Source organism: Electrophorus electricus, chromosome 12, assembly GCF_041902795.1.
Source record: "Electrophorus electricus isolate QZ-2024a chromosome 12, ASM4190279v1, whole genome shotgun sequence".
NCBI lineage: Eukaryota > Metazoa > Chordata > Actinopteri > Gymnotiformes > Gymnotidae > Electrophorus > Electrophorus electricus.
Window position 1 is genome coordinate 21,808,522 of NC_137508.1, and position 21,806 is coordinate 21,830,327.

General features: G+C 48.8%; 1 protein-coding gene across 4 annotated transcripts; it reads right to left on the reverse strand.

The window, feature by feature from the left end:
* Window positions 1-93: 93 nt before the first annotated feature.
* On the reverse strand, window positions 94-21,518 carry pdss2 (prenyl (decaprenyl) diphosphate synthase, subunit 2). Of its 4 annotated transcripts, none has more exons than XM_035531672.2 (9): window positions 20,785-20,922; window positions 17,623-17,802; window positions 14,899-15,033; window positions 9,829-10,027; window positions 4,795-4,872; window positions 3,265-3,432; window positions 2,959-3,087; window positions 1,824-1,859; window positions 94-624 (listed from the first exon to the last, which is right to left on the reverse strand). In XM_035531672.2, exons 2-9 carry the CDS (start codon window positions 17,652-17,654, stop codon window positions 469-471), a joined length of 933 nt encoding a protein of 310 aa, XP_035387565.1. In that variant the 5' UTR covers window positions 17,655-17,802; window positions 20,785-20,922; the 3' UTR covers window positions 94-468. The 4 variants fall into 4 exon arrangements, with proteins under 4 accessions (XP_035387565.1, XP_081581171.1, XP_026864021.2 ...); XM_081725045.1 differs by having other exon boundaries at window positions 17,623-17,849; XM_027008220.3 differs by lacking the exon at window positions 17,623-17,802 and having other exon boundaries at window positions 2,968-3,087; window positions 20,785-21,518.
* Between the last annotated feature and the right edge of the window lie 288 nt (window positions 21,519-21,806).

The following is a 21,806-nucleotide window of genomic DNA, read 5'->3' on the forward strand; positions in this document are numbered from 1 at the left end:
ACCAGTGCGCACATACCCAACCAGACACTGGCAGTCCTGCACATGCGCACACTATGGATTTGTTCTCACATTAATCACACATAGGAACGCTCCTGTTAGAAGAGGGCATATATTTTTGGTGTGTGGAGGGAAACATTATCATCAAGTGTGCTGTGCCACACTGAATCCCACAGTGATTTCCTGCTGTACTGACATCAGAAGCCTCCTCCAGTAAAATACATCAGTATTGACACACACTGCAGCGAGCGCCAACTGATCTCGCCACAGTGAGCAGCGCCCTCATCAGGACTCCACACATACATCCTCTCGTCATACACCCTCTGGTCCAAACTGCACAACCGCATTTTAAAAATGGCAACGTATGAACCAAGTCCGGAGGAACGGGCTTGGGAGGTCACTCTCCAAAACCGGTGGCCGGATTGGTCGAGGCCAATGTTCCGGGTCCTGGTTCCAGAACGGGAAGGGTCCTTAGATCTTTGTGACGGCCCCGACTAAGTTCTCCAGGGCCGAGCGTGCCTCAGAGGCCGGGAAACAGCTGATGGCTTCCATGGCCTTGCTGCCGTGGTAACTGCAGAGGTCGGCAGCCTGCTGCACCCCGGTGCCGGTCTTGACCAGGTCCCAGAGCTGGACGGGACACGAGAGAGCACATGAGCGACACGCAACATGCAGTGCAGGCAGCAACGAGCAGCCATCTGAACTCAGGCTCTTCTTCAGCAGGCAAAGGAAAAATGCAACACACTGACATTCTCAGTTAATCATGTCCAAATTAATTTGGTACGCACATGCCTAGTACAGATAAAACTCAATCCAGAGCATTCCAGAAAAAAAAAACCCAAGACAGAGAAACATGCATGCGCACGCACGCGCACACACGGTAACACGAACAACACGCACACACATACGCACACCCACAGAGGTCCTGATGGGTTAGGACATGTTTTGCTGGAGGACATTTTGCCAAATGAATTCTGAGATGCGTTTTGCTGAAGTCCTCATGGGCTTAAAGTTAAAAACTACAGGAAAAAGCCCCAAACAAGGGTGAAAGTTGGACAGACATAAGCTGCAGTAATTCATGTCCATAGCTTGCTCAGCCTGCTGGGTTTTAAGTGCCGGTTGTTACTGGTGCGGTGGAAAAAGATTATTTTCCCCACATTGCTCTACTATTTGCATGGCTCTTGCCAAAGCACCCCACAAAACCTGTGACTTAAATTAGCTCAAGTCACAGAGCTTTTACACAGCCACCCAAAGTGTGTATGTGTTTGGGCAGCAGGGACTGTGTGCACAAGGTTAAGCAGGGTGTGAGGTGTGTATGCATCTGCGTGGGTGGGTGGGTGCGTGGGTGGGGGTGTGTGTTTGTCTGTGCCCTGATGAAGGAGAATCTCTTGTGATGCCACTGTCTCCTCTGCAAATAAACGTGCCACTCTATCCCCTAATATCCCGTTTCCACGGCGACCCGAGCTCTCTTTGTGCACTCACATTCGCTCTCTCTCTCTCTCTCTCTCTCTCCCCCTGTTCCTGCCCCATTCTCTTCTCATCGCTCCATCGCCCCCTCCACCTCTCTCTCTCTCCTTCTCTCCGTCTTCTCCCTCTGACTTTGGAAACCAAATTTCTAAACTTGCTATCAGTTACTGTGGCCAGACACTCTACAAATCACCTAACAGACACTAGTTCAATACACACACACACACAAAAGATACCACCTCTCTTGCATCGACTCACATTTATAGATAACCTGATTTACTATTAAGTGCAAAAACCCAAATGTTGGGAATTCCTCAGTCAAACCCAACAAGCACCCAGCAGTAAGTTGTGGAGCCACTCGCCTTTGAGTAATCTGTCCGCTTCGTCGTGCTCTGTGTCTGCGAAGAGGACAGGAGACAGAAGACTGTGTTAGTGGATCGGTGCTGATGTTTAAATTCAATCTTTCTGCTTTTTGTGGCTTACCCACCCTCCCTCAGGCTAAAATTGTACCGATTCATTTAAATCTAATATTTAGATCTATTAGTGGCCCAATATTGCCTGATGCAATAAAACAAATCCCTCAGACTGAAATGAAGCCCTGTTTAATCACTGTCCCCTCAACTTTAGTCTTGTATCAAAACATTAAAACTGTGATACTAATTAAACAAACTGGCTCTAAAACGGGTGTAAGCCAGCAGTCTGTTATAATAAATATATTATATTTTCTATTATATTAGTCTACTGTACTATATAATACATTTAAACCTGCCTTTTCAGACGGTTGTCAGTGGAAAACCGGTTTTATACTGTGCGATTACTTAGACAATCATGCTCTGTCACAGATGACAGTTGCAAACTGTTAAGACTCTTTGGTCGTGAGGTCTTTGAAAGTGTAATGTGTGGTGCTCTCCGGGGGATGACCTGGTGCCGCTGCGAACAAAGGCAACCTAAGATTATTTTAGGATGGAGTACGATATTTTGCTCCCTAATCCGGCAGCATGGCCACTGCTACGATGGCCACTAGGATGCGGACTGGGATTACACGCAACATGCACCAACTTCAAACCAATGGCGGTATAGTGACACAAAAGCGAAGTGTGTGGGACTTGAAAGAAGAACTGTGGCAGCAGAGAGAATGCCTTCTTTTGATCTTTCCTTTTGGCAAAAACAAGTCATACATGGATGACAAATATCAATTGTCTATCATTGTGGGTGAATTGCCAGAAAACTCTTTTAGCCTGACTTTCAGCACAAGATTGCATGGAGCGTCATGGAAGTTGGGCAAGATTTCAGCTACAGCATCTCGTACAATGCGACATAAACGCACAAGACAACTGGAATTGCGCAGCCTAAGTCGTCTTAAGTGCACGCAGTGTGCTGGCAGGGGACCCGGGCTGGGATCCGCATGCTCAGTGAAAACCGTCACCGTGAGCAACCGCGAGGTGCAGTTGTTGTGTGCTGAGGTGAACGGGTGGAGATGGTGGAGAATGTGAACACCTGCTGCACCTGCTGGAGCCACCCCTGGGAGCCAACCGTGAGCCGATGGAACAAGACCGGGGCCGAGTCCAGATGGAGCAGGGCCGGCTCAGCAGTGCTCCTCATGAACGGCTGCAGGTCCGAGTTCAGCTGCGCACACGCGCACACACACACACACACACACACACACACACACACACACACACACACACACACACACACACACACACAGAGGTTTTAGTGGACGGGCCTCCAGACAGCAGGCCAGAGGAGCTGCCATTTGCCATGTGCCCAGGCCAGTGTGCTCTGCCAGGGCCATGGTCTCACCTTGTGCCCAAGAGCGAGGTGTTTCCCGTACTGGTAGGCCAGCCCCTGGGCCTGCGTGTCGTGCCCAGCCAGCACCATTGCTGCCTGGCAGCTCTTTGCCAGCAGTGCGCCGTGGGAAAGGAACATCTGGTCCTCCCACGATGCCACCGACAGGTTCTCCTCCTTCACCTAAGGACAGATTTAAAACACCAACAGCAATTGAAGTTCCATCTTTTTTTTTTTTTTCTCCCAGTGATCTCTGCGAGTTTTATGTGGATGTGCCGGTGCCTGCAAAACAGGTCAACACAATGAAACGAGGTGCGTCAAAATCAACTGTCTGGCACCAGCCTGTCTGGTGATATTTAATGGTCACAGACTTGAGGCACCAAAGGGATTTGCAACCAAACATGCCTGAATTATAGCAGACATTCTACTCTATAAACTCATAGTCGTGGTTTCATGCTGAATCCAGCACATAGGCGAACTGGCCCAAAACCGAGGCCCTGTCCGGTCCCTCACACGTGACACCCAGGACGCTGCTTTGAAATTAGTCCAGGTTTCAGGCCATCTAACCCCCATTTTCTGCCCTGTTAGCACGTGTGGTCGACCAGGGCCATTCGCTGGCGGCCGACTGAATACGCCGGGCCGGCCATGCGCGCCTGTCCCTGGGCTTCCATGCCTTTGAGTGCTGTCGGGCGACAAAGGCGTCCTGGGACGCGTGTTAAGACGGCGGCTTCACTTAACACCTGATCTGAGGTCGGTGCCCGAACTCGGGCTGCTCATCTACACCGCTGCGAGCAACGGACGCTGAGAAAAAGAAAAGGAAAGAAGTAGGGAAACTTTGGAACGTGAGACTGTCACTCCAAAATAGACTGAAATGGTGATAGGACTGCGTGAAGGGACACAAAGTTCTAGACTTCCTAACGATTAATACCTGTTACCTTCAGCTGAGAGGGGGGATAATCGGGCAGGCAGGCCAGGGCCTGGGCCAGGCCGGCACAGCGGGTGTAACCGGAGCTGGCGTGGAGGAGGAAAGTTGATGCGCACCTCTGCTCGGAATCCTCCCTGCTAAAAGGGGTGAGGAGAAACACGACCCTGCCCCTCAACCCCCCCCCACACACACACCTCTCCGTCTCCACGTCTCTCGCTCGTCCACACTAATCTCGTCAAATCCAGGAGGAACCCTGACGGCTGGCCGCTGCACTCTGGAGTCGTTTTTAAGTCATTATTCTCTGAGATTCCAGGGTGTCCTGTAAGTGAACTTTGGATCCAAGGCTGTTCTCTTGTGGTGGACGGAAACGTGAGTGACATCCATCCACCGCTGGGATGCGAGGCTGCTTGTTCACTCACACACACACACACGCGTGTGCAATCTGAGAAGGGTGTTTATCTACAGATGTGTTGGTGTCATTGACCTCGGCCTGACCAAGGTTAAACTCCCACAGCAAAACTCGCGCTCTCAACAACCCTCAGTCTGTTGCTTCTGCAGTCGTACCGTCTGACCGTGAGGGATGGAGGTGTGAAGGGTCAGCAGGTGGCGTGCATACTCACCTCTGCCGTGCTCTCATGGTTCTCATGGTACACACCCTGCACCAAATCTCCGATGGCACTGGAAATCAGCTCGACCACCTGAAACACAGAACACGGGTGCGGCTCAGAGATCCAGGGGAATGTTAGCATAAGGTTAGCATAGCGCAGGTAGTTAGCCAAGATGGGTTAGTGGTGTGGTATTTACGTGGTGGCCTCAGAGGTGACGACCAACAACCAACGCCCAGACAGCCAGTCAAAATAACCCCCGACTCAAGAAAGCTGAGGGTTAATGAGGCTTCTGACAGATGGCATGCGTGCATGTAAACACATACACAAACACACACACGCAAAAATATGAACCTGTCAACACACCCACTGGGGAAACCTAGAAACAAGGGAAAAAAAGTAAAAGAAAACAAATGAAGAGGAAAACAGGTGTGTGCATGCCTGATGGCCCCTAAACTGAAACAGTCTCTTCTAAAATGGTCTCACTACTCAGAGATAGTAGTAGCCAACTAGTTTCTGCAGGGGGCACTGTTCAAACCCACCCACGTAACTTTGGTGCTAAATTACCCAACGCCTGCACTTTCATAGAATTAGCCAGAGAATGTTTTATTCTCTCCTCCCAGCCTCTGCCCACTCATAGCTGCACTTAGTCTGTCAGTAGCACCCCCTCCTTACCAAGTCTGTCAGCCCCCACACACACACTCTTCTGCACAGAGTCTGTAAGTGCCCCAACATCCTCCTTTTTACCAAGTCTGTAAGCACCCTAGCAAACCCCCCCCCCCCCACTTTACTGAGTGTTAGCCACCTCCACCTATTCCCTCCCAAGGAGCCGTCTGTCGAGGAACGTGTTCGTGAATTAGGTCTTGGAACGACTGGGACAGCAGAATGAATCACGCGCTGCTTCATTAAGTCCAGACGCTCGATTTTTCATATTTCATATTCAGTTACATGGCTCTGTTTCTCTGACTCTCCAACTTTCTCTAATACTTTTTCCCCCATGCTCTCCAACCCACCCCCACCTCTTTGCTCTCTCTCTCTCCCCCTCTCTCTCTCTCTCTCTCTCTCTCTCTGTGTGCCCTCTGCGTAATCGGATCCTTGAGGAAATATTGAGGCAATCTGACTCCTTTACCCAGAGCCCAAAAAGGACAATGCCCCTACAGTGTTACCAGATGTGCTGCCTCAAACGGTCGGTATGGGGGGGGGGGGGGGACGTGTGTGTGTGTGCATGTGTGTGCGCACGCTCGTATGCGAGATGTGGAGGGTGGGGGTGAGGCGGGGGCTTTTTTTGGAAAGTATCAGATAAGCCCTCCTCCCTCTGCCTCGTCTCATTCCCAAATCCAGCCAGTGTCTCGTTTCGCCGACAGCTCTGCGAGGGGAGGAAAGCGGAGACGGCCTCGATGGGATCCGCTTACCGTTTATACAAGTTCCGCGCCAGGAGCACATGCGCGCACGAACACACATGTACACACGTGCGCGCGTGCACGCACACACACAGACCGCCGTGCCAGGTTCTCACTTAAGAAAGCATAGTACACATCACAGATTGGTCTGAGTGGAGGGGGTTGTCTCGGGGTCCCTCCGCTAGCGAGCGAGCCTTGTGGATCTGTGCCGCCCAGCGGGAGCCGAGCGCCTGGGCTCATTTGTGCGGGCCAAGAGTGCCCGGGGCATGCCAGCCCCATGGCCTCCAGCATCCGCGCACAAACCCAAACCTCTTCAGTGCTCTTCCCCCTCATCCGCATGGGGTTCATCTCCCTTGTCAGTTCTCTTTCTGGAACATTCTAAAACCAACCACCTTCGTCTCGGTGTTTACTGAAGGATGATCTTAAAGCTGAAGATACATTCTCATGTAATAACAACAATCGTCCTATATAATATGTATTCATGACATTACAGTGGTCTGGTATTGGTATTTCTCTACACATTTTATTGAACCGATAGTTATAAAGTGATGTATAATCTTTCAAACTCTCACTTTTAGGTATTTAATTTAAACCATTCGACATTTTATCTCTGTATGTAAAACTCTAGCACCTGATTGGCTAGATGTCCTGTCTGTCATCCATCCAGATGTAGGCAGGATAAGGAAAGAGTGTGCCTTTGATCACAGCTGGTTCACACAGGTTCAGTTACAAACAACACAAACAAGAGTCACCTTTACTTACACTCACATCTCTGTGTGTGTGTGTGTGTGTGTGTGTGTGTGTAAAGACACAAACACTGCAGGACATTCCATTGCCCCTTTTAACCCAGTGAATAACGTGTGAATGTATGCCTCTTATTTCTAAGAGTTTTAACCAGAAACTCTGCTCATACAAACCAATATTTGAATCACAGACCTGGCTTCCTAGAAAAGGGGCACCAACCAGCGCACTAAAATCTGATCCAAAATGATCTGACGCTGGCGAAGATCCACCAGGATCAAAACCTCATCTGTTAGCCTTTTAATCTTGTGAGGCTTACCCCATCTCTGCCACTAGGGGGAGCTTTAGAACGCCTCATATTAATAACCCCCTCATTACAGCTTAGGCTTCACGGCACTCTCCATTTCACCCAGGTCCAAAGACAGCATAAGGCCCACAAGACAGGGAGACAGCATGGATCTGGTTAGCTGGGACAAACAAGTAGGAACATTTTTGGGCTGAAGTTGTTTAACTTCCTCATAAAAGACTCATGCAACACATGCATATCTGGCGCCCAGTTCCTACAGTCATTTGCGAATGGTTATGTACTAATGCCATGAGCGCCATATTAAGCACTGCGAAGCAGGGACCTCAAAGGCCTACCTAAAACCCAGCCGGCCTGTTTGACTTCAGGCCGCAGTCTGCACAGATGAGGACGGTCGCCACCCTACCACCACTGCCCAACTAATATTTATGCACGCTCAAAAAAAAAAAAGCCACTGTCCAACTGCAGCGATTTCATTTCTGTGAATGGACCAGGGAAAAAGAAAGACAGACAATCTCACTGCAAGCGCAGTCCGTGAGGTTTCACATTAAATTCCATCCAGAACCGCAGAATAGTTAGTCATCGACTTTGTCCCCCTCCAGGTTTCAGGTTCTGAAATGATGTGTTTGAATGCAGAGAGAGACGCTGAAGCAATCCACAGCATATCCCATCTTCCCTCGCAGGGGCGGACGGCCGTAAGGGACATTTGCAGAAGGCGGCCGAGGTTTACTTTAGTGCTTCTTTAAAACAAAGAGGAGTTCTCAGACATGGTGATCCAAGAGTCCCTGCAGAAGGCACATTCGCAATAACTGCCCAGTCCAGTGGACAGGCCAGGAGCCCCACTGTTTTTGTGTGTGTGCTAAAAGAGGGGCTGGGTTTTTACATCAGACAACTTGGAGCTTCCTCTGGCTTCCTTTGGAGAAACAGAGGCAGCGATGACCAGAAGCTGACCCTAATGTGTGCATGTGCATACATATGTTTAATATGTGCTCCTCTGTGTGTGTGTGTGTGTGTGTGTGTGTGTGTGCGTGCGCATGTAAGCGCACGTTTGCGTTGGGTACAGTTATGGCTAAAGGAAAGCAGAAGGAAAAGGGTTTATTTTCATCCTAGGAGAGGTGCATTCTATAGCTCCACTTGGTGACACAACCTGTCAGGATACTGCCTCCTGGCAAGTGGTCTGTGGGCGCACGTGAGAGAGAGAGAGAGAGAGAGAGAGAGAGGCAGGAAGGAGGAGATGGGCATGTGCTGGTGGATAATGTGAGAGTTTAATGAGGGATGGCTTAGACATATGCTACAGCACCAAACCATCACACACACAGACAGACAGACAGACACATGCACACACCAGCAAAAAAAAAACCAGAAAAACGGATATACCCATTTGTGTCTGTATGAATGAGGTTATTGTTGAGTATCTGTTGTGGAGTGTGAACACTAGTGTGTGTGTGTCCTTTGTGTCATCTATTTGTGCAATAGATATGTGATATCTGTATGCCATTGCATTTGTTTGCAACATGGCTGTGTGTGCACGCAGGTGCAGAGTGCGAGTGCGTTTAGTGTGAAGGTGCGTGCATGTGTTGCCCTGTGGGTGCAGTATTGATCTGGTGATTAAATCAGTCAGTGGTGCTCCCACGGACACCCTCATACAGCAGCAGTTAAGAGCTGTTTATCCTCTGCTGCCCGCCAGCTTATCAATACAGCCATGTGGTAACCAGATAACCTTCACTGACCTTACACACAAAAACATGCATGTGCGCACACACCAGCCACTCCATTCAATGGATGCAAAAAGCAGCCAGCCCACCCTAGAACCCCAGACTAGCTCAGACCCCCACATCTATACCAGAGCAGCAACTTGGACTGAACGTAGCGTAATAAAGCACGGACTGTTTCGGAGCTGTCCAGTGAGGAGGGGTTCTCTCTTGCTTCGCAGAAGGTTTCTTCCTTAATTCCCAAGCACTTAAGTGGAAGGTTTTGGATCTGCATTACATTCAGTCATTGCATACAGACTACTGTGTGTTCTGTATGCACTTTACACCACTAAAGAGTGCACATGCCCACACACAGATGCAAACATTCTCATACAAGCCCCCCAGAGGCAAGCACAAGCCAACAATTAAAAGCACGGCCCCTAAAGCCTCACTTCCTTACCCACATACAGGCCTTTTCACCCCACAACATCCCATTGCTGAACTCCCCTACAACACTGGTACTCTACCATTAAGACTCACTGACACAGCCTGAATACTCAAATCAACAGACAACAGGTAAACAAACCACATTATGTGGCGTGACGAACTCTGGTCTAGCCGATTATTCACACTTGAATTTTAAACAATTACTTTCATATTCATTTATCGGACCGTTATCTTTCCAATCAAAGATGTTTCATTTTAGCTTTTGCCACCATTTTTAGAATCATTGCTAAGCAGGTTTTTACACACGCTGAAGACAATGTTTCAACCATCCTCAGGAACAGCAAGAGGGTTCCCCTCTTTCACACACTTGCCTGAGTGCTGCTTAAGCATAAGCGTTTTGTATTCACTTGCAAATGTCGCCTGCATGTGCATTCTGAACCCATTCTGTCCGGGCAGGTTTGGGTACCTTGGTGTTGTTGAGCTGAGCCAATCCCGTGCAGGCATTAGCCAGCAGGAAGTCGCCGCTCAGCACGGCCATCTTGTTTCCAAACTGCATGTCTTTGAGTGGGCCGTCTGAGCATGTCCATTCCTTCAGGTTTACTATCCCACGGTGCACCAGGAACGCTGTGTGGATCAGCTCCGTTATCTCAGCCAGGCTGCGCTGACTGCGCGAGAGAGAGAGAGAGAGAGAGAGAGAGAAACAGGGGTCTGTCATGTAGTCTTTCCCTGAAGCACAGGTTAGACTCATATCAGTCAGGTATGAGTACTGGCCATGTTCAGTCCCGACCCTCACAAACATCCAACCAGATAAGCAGTAGGGTCGAAACTTCAAACAAAGCGCGGCCTCCGGAGACACCATGGAGGCAAAAGCCCCTGATGCCAGAGGGGGAGCAGTCGTGGAAGTGGGGGAGGTTGCAGGTACTGGCTCTTATCATTCACATTAGAGAACATCAGTTCCTCTTCACCCATCAGACGAGAGAAAGAAAGAAATAAAGAGAGAGTGAGAGAATCATCCCTCCTCCACCCACCCAGGAGCTGAAGCCCTAATCTCGTGTTGATTTGCCAGCCGCAGAGCCATAATCAGAGCTGTGTCCCATCGCATCGCCGCGCTCGTAACCGGCCGAGACGAGGGGCGGCAGCAACATGCAGAATCGATGTTGCTGATGACCACTTAGCCATTAGCCCCCAACGTGTGGCGCTTTAAAAAAAAATAAAAATTTTGAAAAAGAGGGGGGAAAAAGAGGGAAAAATCCCTAATGAGATGACACCGGTCAGGCCCACACGTCCGTAAGCAGCCTCCTAATTACACATTAGATGCGCGGCCGAGCGGCGTCGTTAAGGGTTACTCCTCACTGCCGCCACCGTTGATTTCTTTCCATTTAATCACATCTATTGTCCGCAGGGACTGTTCACCGGGCACGCGGGTGAGCCCGGGCACGCGAGCGACACGGACGAGGAGACTCTGCGAGATCTGCCAATCATACGCAGGCGCCTTGGGAGATCAGCCGGCCCATACGGGTCAGTGTTACCAGGCTTCTAGTTCCATTTCTTTTTGGACGTATCGTTAGCACAGATTCGTTCTGTAGGACAATGGGGAAACTGGTGTTACCGGGGCACCAAAACCACCTTTGCACACCTGGAGAAACTCTCCATCTGCCTCTCTGCAGGACCTCTCTGTGAGGGACCCCCTGTCGGCACTTGGAGGCCTCTACCGGTCGTAACCGTCACTCGCTCCATTTCCTCCGAGACACAGAGATTAGATTCCGGAAGAAAACCCACCTCCTCCAAGCGAAGCCTACAGCCACGACGCCTAGACTGTTATGCTGCCCGCGGTTTACCCGGCTGACCATACGGGCCACAAACGAGCACCGGGCTCGGAAGTCTCCTCGCTCGAGGGCCACGGCGGGAACGGAACCTTCCGGCGAGTCTGAGCAGTTCTCTGCGTAGAAGAACCTCACCCATCTCCCAAAGCAAGCGCCTCGACGCCCGCCTTTCATATTTCCCCCGCTAATGAGGTACGGGGGGACAACATGGCCGCGTTGCTGTCTGAATTGGAAAAGACGGATTTCGTATGGCGCAAGACGGGAATAACAAGCTGTTTAGAGGTGTCAAAATCCATTCCAGCAAGGAAATGTGACTGGCACATAGCATTTGGACACGCCTGCGTAGGTCTTGGGTATGGGCACCTGAACACGATAATTGTCGGCACCTTTTAACGCTACAGGAAAGGCCTTTCAAAACTGAACAACATCCATTAAATGAACAGTGTCTGTGTGCAGCGACTGAGCCAGTCAAATCTAAATCGCATTTTCTGCCCAAATTTTCCTTTTGGTGCCACTGTGTGTTGGAGCTGGTGGGAGGGGCAGCATGGTGAGTATAAATAGCTTTGGGACTCAGTTGCATAGCAACCGATGCCACGGCGCAGAGGGGTTCCGCCCCTGACACGCCCCCTTTCTCAGTCTGCTCCATTTTCTCTGCAGATTTAACTCTTGATGCACAACCATACGTAGGGTGTGTGTGTGGGCAAGGAAGTTTGCAGTGTGCAAAAAATCTGGAGGGGGAGGGGAAATTACTTTATACACACACATGCATGCAAGCAGTCACACACACTCACAGTCTACGGGCTATCCTGCACACCTAACATTACCAAACTCCTATCCTGGTGACGCCCACCATTCCAGAACATCTCTGGCCAACGAGTGCCACTGTATAAAAACCAAAGCTCAGTGTGTCTCACACACACACACACACACACACACACACACACACACACACACACACACACACATGAATAGCTCGCATCATTATTACAGTAATGGAGAATAGCCCAGTAGTTTCAGTCTGCCCAGGCATCCTTCCACCAACAAGAAAGAAGGGCAAGCCCTAAAACTGCGCCCAAATGCCCCTCCGTGATCAGGCAGGTTAGAATGACTGGTGTGTATGTGGGCGATGGTCTTGTTTTGCCTGAAAAGAGGGGCCAGGTTGCCTGGTTTGAATTACTGGCCTATGGAGGCCACTCCTCAGTAGCTCCGCCCACCCAAGGCCCTCGGCCCACCCAAGAAGGGTGAAGAGAGAGAGAGAGAGAGAGAGAGAGAGAGAGAGAGAGATGGAATTAGAGCAGTAAAGAAAGACAAAAGGTAGAGAGGGAGAGAACAAATGCATAAGCGTGGGGTTCCCACAGTCCCTTGCCCCTCAGGCTCATCCTCACCCTGGGAAAGCTCCCAGAGCAGTAAGCCTGCTCCACAGCTGGCCTCCGGCGGGACGCGCTAGCAGCCCCTTCTGGGTGCCGTGCGGAGCATTCGAAGGAGACGTGGTGTGTGCGGTGGCGAAGAGAGTGGTTGTAATCAAAGAGAATCCACTCAACTTCATATCTGTCACTGTCCTCATCATGACCATCTGTCAAACATCTGCATGTTGCACAAAGATTTTCCCTCACAACCACACACGATTCCATGCACAGACATACACAGTGCATGAGTATTTCTCCCCAAACACTCACTGATTCAAATATGCATGTGCACACATTACACAAACATCTCTCTCTCTCAAAATAAAAAAAACCAAAAACAACAACAACAAATACATGCGCAGCATCAGACAGTGGTGGCAAAGCAGGGGACGTTTTACAAATGCTGTGTGTCAAATGGGTGGAGTGCAGCCGACTGCTCCATCCATCAACACACACACACAAAATCACAGAGACTGTGGGTCTACACTGTCCTACACACACACACACACACACACACACACACACAATTTGGGAGAGGGAGACTTCTTCATCCCCGTTTCCATGACGCCCACATCCCAGCAATGGAATCACGAGGTCACTTCCTGTTGCCACTCCAAGAACAGTGGAGCGGCTGTGGGCGGATGAGTGACGGTGAGGGAAGGAAAAAAGCAGACGAGTACGGTGATGAGTGCGAGCCCCTCCCCCATCCTGCTGTGACACTCTCCCTGTGGTGGCAGGAGAGCCAGTCAAGAGAAAGAGTTCATTCAGACCTCTCTCTCCCACACACACACACACACACACACACACACACACACACACACACACACACACAAGGAACGCACGTGCTCACACGCGTGCGCGCACTCGCTGACACACACGTGCTTACATGCAAGCTCATTTACACATGCCCACACGAACACAAATGTGCAGTCACAGTCACACGTGTGCTCTCACGGAGACACACGCGCTCGCACACACTCACAGGCTGCCAAATTAAACAGTTGCTTCTGGTAACTGCTTGGTACCAGGGCCAAGGGATCCCCACACACACACACAGAGACACACACACACACACACACTATAACTCAAAATACTTCATAGCCTGTGTAGAGGAACTCTCCTTCAGACAGTCCAAATTATGACACACACACACACACACACACACACACACACACACACACACACACACACACACACACACACACACACACACCCACCCCTCTGTGTGTTTGAGAGGACAGTACGCGTGAGTGTGTTAAAACGCACGTGTACATTATAAATAGATGGAAACCCTCCACCCCAAACACAAACAATTTAGAAAACAATGCGTAGTCATAAAAAGTGGAAACACCCAAATTTCAAAAGGTTTTGTAACTTTTAAATTTAAATTAATTAATTTCCAAACTACATTCTGACCATTTTTATAGCATTTTTGCCTCTTCTTTACCCAGGTTTAAAGCACAGAGGACCACAGGTTAATTTGGCTTTGCAAAAACATCCAAATATCTCCATCTAGAATTCCCCTAAACAACTAAACGTGACTGTGGCAGAAGTCTCCGTGACGACCCCGTGAGTTCGCCGCTTCTGTTTTGCTGCATGCCATTTAAGAAAGAAATGAAAAAGAACACACGCCAGCCCCTGAGGTGATGCACGTGTTGAAAACTTGGAGGCGAGCAGTAAGATTAACTCTAGCCGGCAGGAAGCATTTTTAAAAAGTGTGGCAAACTCCCTTTCTTCATCCGCTGCCTGAGCTCAGGTGAACGTTACATAAAGACGTTCTCGAGAAGAAAACAAATGCTGAGGTTCTCAGAGGTACCTGTTCAAATAAACAAGCACATACACACAGACACACCCTGACACTCCCCCACACGGATGCGCGCACATACGCACTCTCTCTCACACACACACACACACACACACACACACACACACACACACACAGTCTTTCAGTTTCTTAAATTGTGCTCCATTACTCTGTCCAACCTCCTCCTTCTCTGTCTCTCCCCCCAAGCCTCCTCCAAGTCACATGACCTGCATGTGTGAGGTGGCAATCACTTGTCACTAATGACCAGAGCTGAGGGCTATTAAACATTCAGACTGAGAGAAAGCGAAGGAAAGAGACAGAGATAGAGAGACCGAGAGAATGAACAAAAAACCAACCAACCGAGACAGAAAGAATGGGTCAGAGAAAGCGAGAGGATGACGCCGAGCTGGCCTGCGTGTCAGCGTGTCAACACCAAGAGAGACAGGGAGGTGTTTGCGAGGCGTCTGGCGTGGGATGTTGGGGGGGTAGTTAGGAGCCCATACCTGGGGTAGATGCCGCTGACCATGTCTTGCAGGAGGGTGTCCGTGGCGGGGCTACCTGGACCCGCCGCTTTGGAAATGAGCAGCACCACCAGGCCTCGCAACTGCAGACTGTGCTTGCTGTCATACACGAATCCCCTGTCCAGAGAGAGAGACAGAGAGAGAGAGGTTAGAGGTTAGACAAAGCAAAACCCTTTTATTTACAATATTTTCAATTTTGGAATTGACACTTTTGGGTCCTGAAGTCCTGGAGACGTGCTGAGAAACTCCAGAGCATGTGAACTTGCCACGCACGCACTTCTGCCCGTCCCCCCAGACAGGACACACCGCTGACTGGGCACAGTCACACTCTGCTCAACCACTGGTCTCCTCGCTAACCAAACACAAGAACCGAGATGAGCCAGAATACAAAACCACAACACACTCACAGGGATATTCGTGTACGGGCCATTTTTTAAAAACACAACAGCAAATAAAAACATTATAAAAACTGAAAATCAATGTTTAGGATTTCTTGTACTTGCAATTGCAATATTTTGACAAACTTAGCATCTAGCATAGAACTCTTGGCTGAGAGCCCTCGAGCTGCTTCCGAGTCTAGACTCGGTCTGGACTCGAGGCAAAGCCCCTTTTTCTGGAACCTGTTGATAGGAATTATGATGCTGACTGACTTCACATGGGGAGAGGGCTCCATCCACCACCTCAAAGTGCTCTCCCCAGGCTACAAATAACTATCTCCACTTTCTCCTCCTGAAACTATGGCTCAGAGGCATGCTTTAAACGGGACATTCAGTTCCCAGGGTGACCCGCTGCAGCCATCCTGCCAGCTTGGAAAAACCCCTCAAAAGCTCAGCCAGACAATCCGGAGCAGGTAAATAAATAAATAAATAGATAGATAGACAGATAAATAATGACAGCCCAAACAGGAACTCATGGTAGGAGAACCAACCAGGCAATTACATCACCCCTGTTGCTTTTGGCTCACTGTGTGATGGTGGTATGGATGTGTTCAAGCTAGCCATAAACCCGTTGACTTAAGACAGCATTTCTGGTACCTCTGCTCGTCAAAGGGAAGGTTCTAAACTCTGGCCTGGTTCTGACTCACATGCAGAGTGGGCACCAGGCAATCTTACTGAGACTTACGGGGTCATTAATTGAAATCACAGGCTATTCTTCAGAGATGAAATGCATCAGTATGTGCTTAGCACGCTTTAAATCCCAAACTCAGTACTGCATAAAATAATTACAATCATCATTTTGGCAACAGAAATCGCACAGCCCTTGAACAGAATCATTTATACAGAAGTTATGCTGTGCAAACGTGTCACTCAGTACCAGATGCTTCAGCATGGCACTGTGGCAATTTAGTGAAGAACTGTCTGAACAGGACTATGACACAGAGCCAGGGGTGTGTGCACGCGCATGTGTGTGGGCGTGTTTGTTTGCCTGTGTACCTGGGCTTCCCACCACCATGGCAGAAAACCCCCATAATGCTCAGTAATTGTATGCAAATGAGATGTGCAGAATGCTTGCCTAATGAGGTGACATGCTGTCCAATCTCTCTCTCTCTCTCTCTCTCTCTCTCTCTCTGAAATGGTGCACTCCATTTGTCCTTCTTGCTAAATAAATAAATAAATAATATCCTCTCCGTCTCTTTCTCTCAACCAGCATAATTAAACCTGCGGGTCAGAGGACTTTGGTTTTACCAGCCAAACTGTCTTTTAACAATGTCATTAATTTGCTGGGGCGATGGAGATTAGTGCTTGTTCTTTTAAGGGAATAGGAGGCAGACGTGCTAACCACGCTGACCTGCTCACCTTTCTTTCAGACAAACTGTCACATGCCACAGCTGCTCCGTCTTCAAACACCTCAGGACAGGTCTACACAACAGAGCAGGTCTGTCAGCTCACTTTGAATTAATTATATAAAAAGTGTGCGCGTATGGAGCAGAAACTGGCAAACTGAAAAACGGACATGGTGGAACTGTGACATTGCAGCATGACTGCCGTTTCTGCTCCAGAACAACGAAGGATAAGCTGAGGTAGGCGTGTGTCAGCATGACAATCTAAGGAGCAGTGCAGCAAGTGGTGTCACCGAGCTTTGAACAGTGAAACGTTGATGGAAACGGTCAGATTATTCCCATTTCAAAAGTGACTTAAACCGCAGTCTTATTGCATAGTGGCCTGAATCAACACAGAATCACAATGCAGCCATGTTTCTCTCAAAAGGCACTTGCACTAGGGTTATCACTCATGGCAGCAGCCAATGACATGGTCCAGCAGCAAAAAGGGAGGGGCCAAGACCCTCTGGGGATACGGTAGAATTGGTCTGGATAATTGGCTGGGCAAGAGGAGAGCGCCAGCCAAGGTAAGACGCAGAAGCTTAAAGCAGCGCACATCCCTGGTGAGGACACCTTGTGCCACGCAAACAGAAATATGCAGCACACTGAAGAATGAGGAACAATTAAAAAAAGAAGACCACTGTGTGACACTGCCTCTCTTCCACCCACGTGCAGCCAAGTTCATCTGCGAACTTCCCACAGGCTTTTTAAGATCAGCAGAGCTTGTGACAAGCGTTTGGTTCATGCCCCGCTGTTTCAGTCAATTATTACTTAGAAGACACTATGAAGACACATGGTATCAAGACTGGCTTTGCAGGTGTATTGATTAACTGTGGTCGGAGGTTGTAGGGCGCATTGTGTCCCCCCTCCCCCTTTTTTTGAGACACCTCTCGTTTCCTTGGCGATAAAAGTGTGGCATTCCTGTGGCGACGGCGGCTGCGATGTCGTCTCTAGGGGAGAGAACCGCTCGTCATGAATCAGTGCCGCGGTAACGGAGATGAGCTGACAGGCAGCCACGCCCCCTACCACACAAGCCAGACTCCACACCTCCTCACGACCTCTCTACCCTTCAGCAGAGAAAGACAGACAGCAAGAGATAGAGAAACAATGAACGCTAGGAGATAGAAAGAGACAAAGGAAGACATGACAAAAAAGAAAAACAGAAACAGAATTTAACTGCTGGAGAAAAAAAACCTTTACAATCTTGCTCAAAGTCATAATTATCTTACCCTTTTTTTGGTAACAGTCCTTCTGTTCCACTTACTTCACAACTCATAAATAATAGCTAAATTCCCCAACAACAATCTGTGCAGAAATCAATCCCACAATATTAGGCTGAGCTAGAGACACGGAAGAGGGAAGAAAGGCATTGCAGACAGTTCTATATGAAGACTCAGCTTAAGAGAGCCGGATTGTAAGGTGATGTTTCAGTCTTGCAAGCAGCATACACCATTAACCCTTAACAATAATGGTCCTTTCCCATTTCTATCTATCTATCTATCTATCTATCTATCTATTTGTTTATTTATTTGCATCTTGCTAGCAGCAGTAAGCGCTGCTGAATGCCGGTATGTCACGTCACCTGAGCTGTGGAACCACCGCCAAGCTGCGGAACCACCCACGCTTTAACAATCGGTGGCTGGTCTCCTAACGTAACGCCCTGTCTACTCAGCACAAGAAGAGAGTAAAGCGCACCGCCAGTGTGCTGCGCACGAGTTGGCCCACACAACCCTCGCTGCAACCCTCGCGCTCCGCACCAACCCCCCGCGACTGCCGCGTAGCCACTTTTTAAGAATGAACAGGAGGCTGAAGACAGGGAGGGGTCCGCCCGTGACCTGCCCGTCTGCCGAGGCTGGTGTTTCTGTGCCTGTCGTGCCTTGGCCAAGGAGACGAGGAGGGAAAGGTGAGAAGCCCGACTCGGTGCTGACACCGGGCCGGCTGGAGGGGTGGAGGGGGGTAGGGTCTCCTCCAGTCTTCCTCCACCCCAACACCCAAATGGATTGTCATATCAGATTTAGGTGTATAGGTTATTACACCCTTGGGCTCTAGTTTCCAGTACTGTCGTCTGGATGGGCCAGATTGGGTTCCGGTTATTTCTCTGCCACCCCCCACCGCACCCCACCCAAACTAAACCTCACTTTCTCTGTAACCATCATTCCAAGTGTCATTCCAACAGAGGGCATCTGAGGTTGTTTTTTTTTTATTTAAACATGAAGCTGTGACTGTCGCTTTGTATGGACCAAATCCACAGCTAGTTCTACTCAGTTGGACAGGTGGGGAGGAATAAGACACTACGCCCCAAAGGGGTTTGAAAAAGAGTGTCTCTGGCTGGACAGCCGTCTTTTCCCCATCATTTGGAAGTTACTCTGACAGCAGGACTTGCAAAGTCGGAATTTCGTGTGGAGCATTAAAAAAAAAAAAAAGTCAAAAGGGAGCGAAGTGTGTATTAATACCTAATGCTACACCAGCATTTAACACTAGTGCCTGTCTGTAACCAACAAGATGGACTGGGTTCCTTTCTCTGCATCTTTTTGTCTGGTCAGTCATTAGTTTTGTGCACCTGTCAATCTCTCGTTTGGCCTGCAGAAAGCCAGAGTGCAAGTGCCAGCTATAGCCACAGGGGGGAGCCTCTTTGTGCAGTGCCTTGGTAACGGCAAAGTAGTGAAACATGAAGACAGGCCAAAAGGATTAATCAAACAGCATGCACTTAAGAGGAGTTCTGCACTTCCATGATTCACCCAGAGCGCTTTACTTTATGATTAACCCTGAATCGTCAAATTATTACAATATGCACAAGAATGGACCTCCTGTTTTCTCTGCTTTGAGGTTAGTGAAGAGTTTCCGTCATTCAAAGCTGCATGTTTCACAGCATTTCAAGTCGTCGTGTGTCCCCCCCCCCCCCGTCTCATTTCATCTCTGGGTAGCTTACTTAAATTCCCATTATACGTTACTGAACTGCACGCCTGCAATACGTTTTCAAGGCTACTGTCTCTGCTGAGGCAGCAAGGATGTCTTAGGTTCTCCAGAAAAAATGAACAAATAACTTATGTTCAATAGCTTGAGGACTTAATTCTAATTTCTTAAATAATAAAGGACAACGATCAGATGTGGTTTCATGAGCTGAGCAGTAAGGACTGCAAAGCAAATAAAAAGTGTGTTTGCTGCAACTTTTGCTCAGATCATTAATTAGCGCTCAGCCTAAGAACCTCTGATTGGCATAGTGGTTCAGTGGAGAGTTAATTAGCTTTATAAGCATGATTGGAAGTGTGACTCCTAAACCTTGTTCTGTTTTTCCAGCAATTTCAGCAACTCCAATGCTCATCAAGGCATTCAGATGTAGAACAGAGGTACAAGTGAATGTAATAGCAAGGGATTATGATTATATAAGCCAGACTCTGACTCATGCTGCTGTCACTGATCTTCAGGCAGTTGCTTCAAGAAATTGGCTAGTCTTTAGAAGCCCTTTCACTTCAAAGACCTGCTGCTGTTATACACCCTCATTCCTTACACATGTAACTACACATCTTTCATGTTAGTTTCTGAATAACACTCCTTAGGGTTAATAACATGAGTCTGGAATTTAAGAAGTTAACGTGACAATAAGATGGGGTGTATGATTGATATAGTTAACAAACAGAACGACAAATTGACTTTAGCAAAGTAAATAAAACCAGTGACCCAGCACAAAGTTGTGCTGCACAAAGTTGTGCGAAGTACAACGCAACTATTCATAAATCTGAATCCAAGTAGTCCAAATCAGCATGTTACGTCTATCAATATTACTACGAGAAAGATGAACAACGGGAATGTTATCCGACCAACTACTGTCGACAATAGGCACTGGTTAATTTAACACAATAACCTGTCCAGGTACAACCTGTCCACCCGTTTCCATAAACTGACCGGTCAGCTGACCCAAGTACCGATAACCGCCCTTCGGTTCAAACGTCTACCGGGTACAAGGACGCCGAACGCCTGGACTAGACCGAGCCGTTTAACGTGGTCCGCGTTGCCAAGCGACGAACGCGCGAGGACGCCGCGCGCCGTACCTGGCGGTGTTCAGCAAGGGGTGCTTGGTCCCGGCCAGTTTCCTCACGTGCATGGCCACGTTGCTAAGCTCGTCGCTGAGGAGGCAGCGCAGGCTCATGAAGGAGGTGGGGTACCCCACGATCTTCTCCGCGTCCGAGACGACTCGAGTCCAAGCAGGGGGCGAAGGGGTGGAGGAGAAGACGCTTAAACTGCGCGGCGCTCGGCTTACCAAGCCGACGGAAGGGAGGCGTGACCACACCGCCATCCTGTAAATGGCAGCTAAAGTTTCCAGCTACTTGCTTTCTAGCTAACCTAAACTCTATTTTATAGCTAAATTAGCGAGCGTTGGGTGTCCAGTTAGAAAAGGGGCTCGGTGCATACGAGTGTGGACGTATCCGTGTCCATTGATGCCGACTACGACTTTCTAAGACTTATATGTTAGCCAGCTAAGCTAATGCTAGAGACAATTCTTTGAATAATGTCGGGTAGCTAGCTAGCAGTCATTGCTACTCCCAATGTCACCTCGTTATAGAACGAAACATAGCTTTTCCCGAGCCCAGTACTGCTTCCTCTCGTCAAACAATACTTCCACTTCTGTTTCTCTTTAATAGTCCACAGCGAAACGCTTTTGTGGCAAATAAAGACTTGCTTCACTGGCTCAAGTATCACAAGAAATGTAGATGCCTCAAAGCCGCCATCTTTGAAGACTCGATTTACGGCTTGTCGTAAAAGTAAGAAGGACCCCGTCTTTCACCCCCCCACCCCCCCTCACAACAAATCAATACCCAGAGCTTTGCTTACACACTCACTGCAAGAACTGTCAAGTCTAGTGTTATCAGAGCAATAAGAATGGGTTATTTTTAATACTAGATCATCATAACTGCTGTCACGACTTCTTTGGCTACATATCTGTACATCTTCATGGAGAGGTTTTAAATTACTTCTCTAATTTCTCATCTCGGCTTATTTTAAATCTTTTTCTCGGCTGATTGGAACAGCATATGTCTGTGCCTACATGCTGTAGAGTCATTTCATGATAATC

Excerpts from the sequence above, each read along its gene's own strand:
- pdss2 (XM_035531671.2), bottom strand. The coding sequence starts at position 21,029 with ATGGCGGTGTGGTCACGCCTCCCTTCCGTCGGCTTGGTAAGCCGAGCG. Across the intron at positions 4,873-9,828 it reads CTCAGCTCAACAACACCAAG|GTGGTCGAGCTGATTTCCAG; the intron begins GTACCCAAACCT and ends TCTGTGTTTCAG. Across the intron at positions 3,433-4,794 it reads ACCATGAGAGCACGGCAGAG|GTGAAGGAGGAGAACCTGTC; the intron begins GTGAGTATGCAC and ends ATCTGTCCTTAG.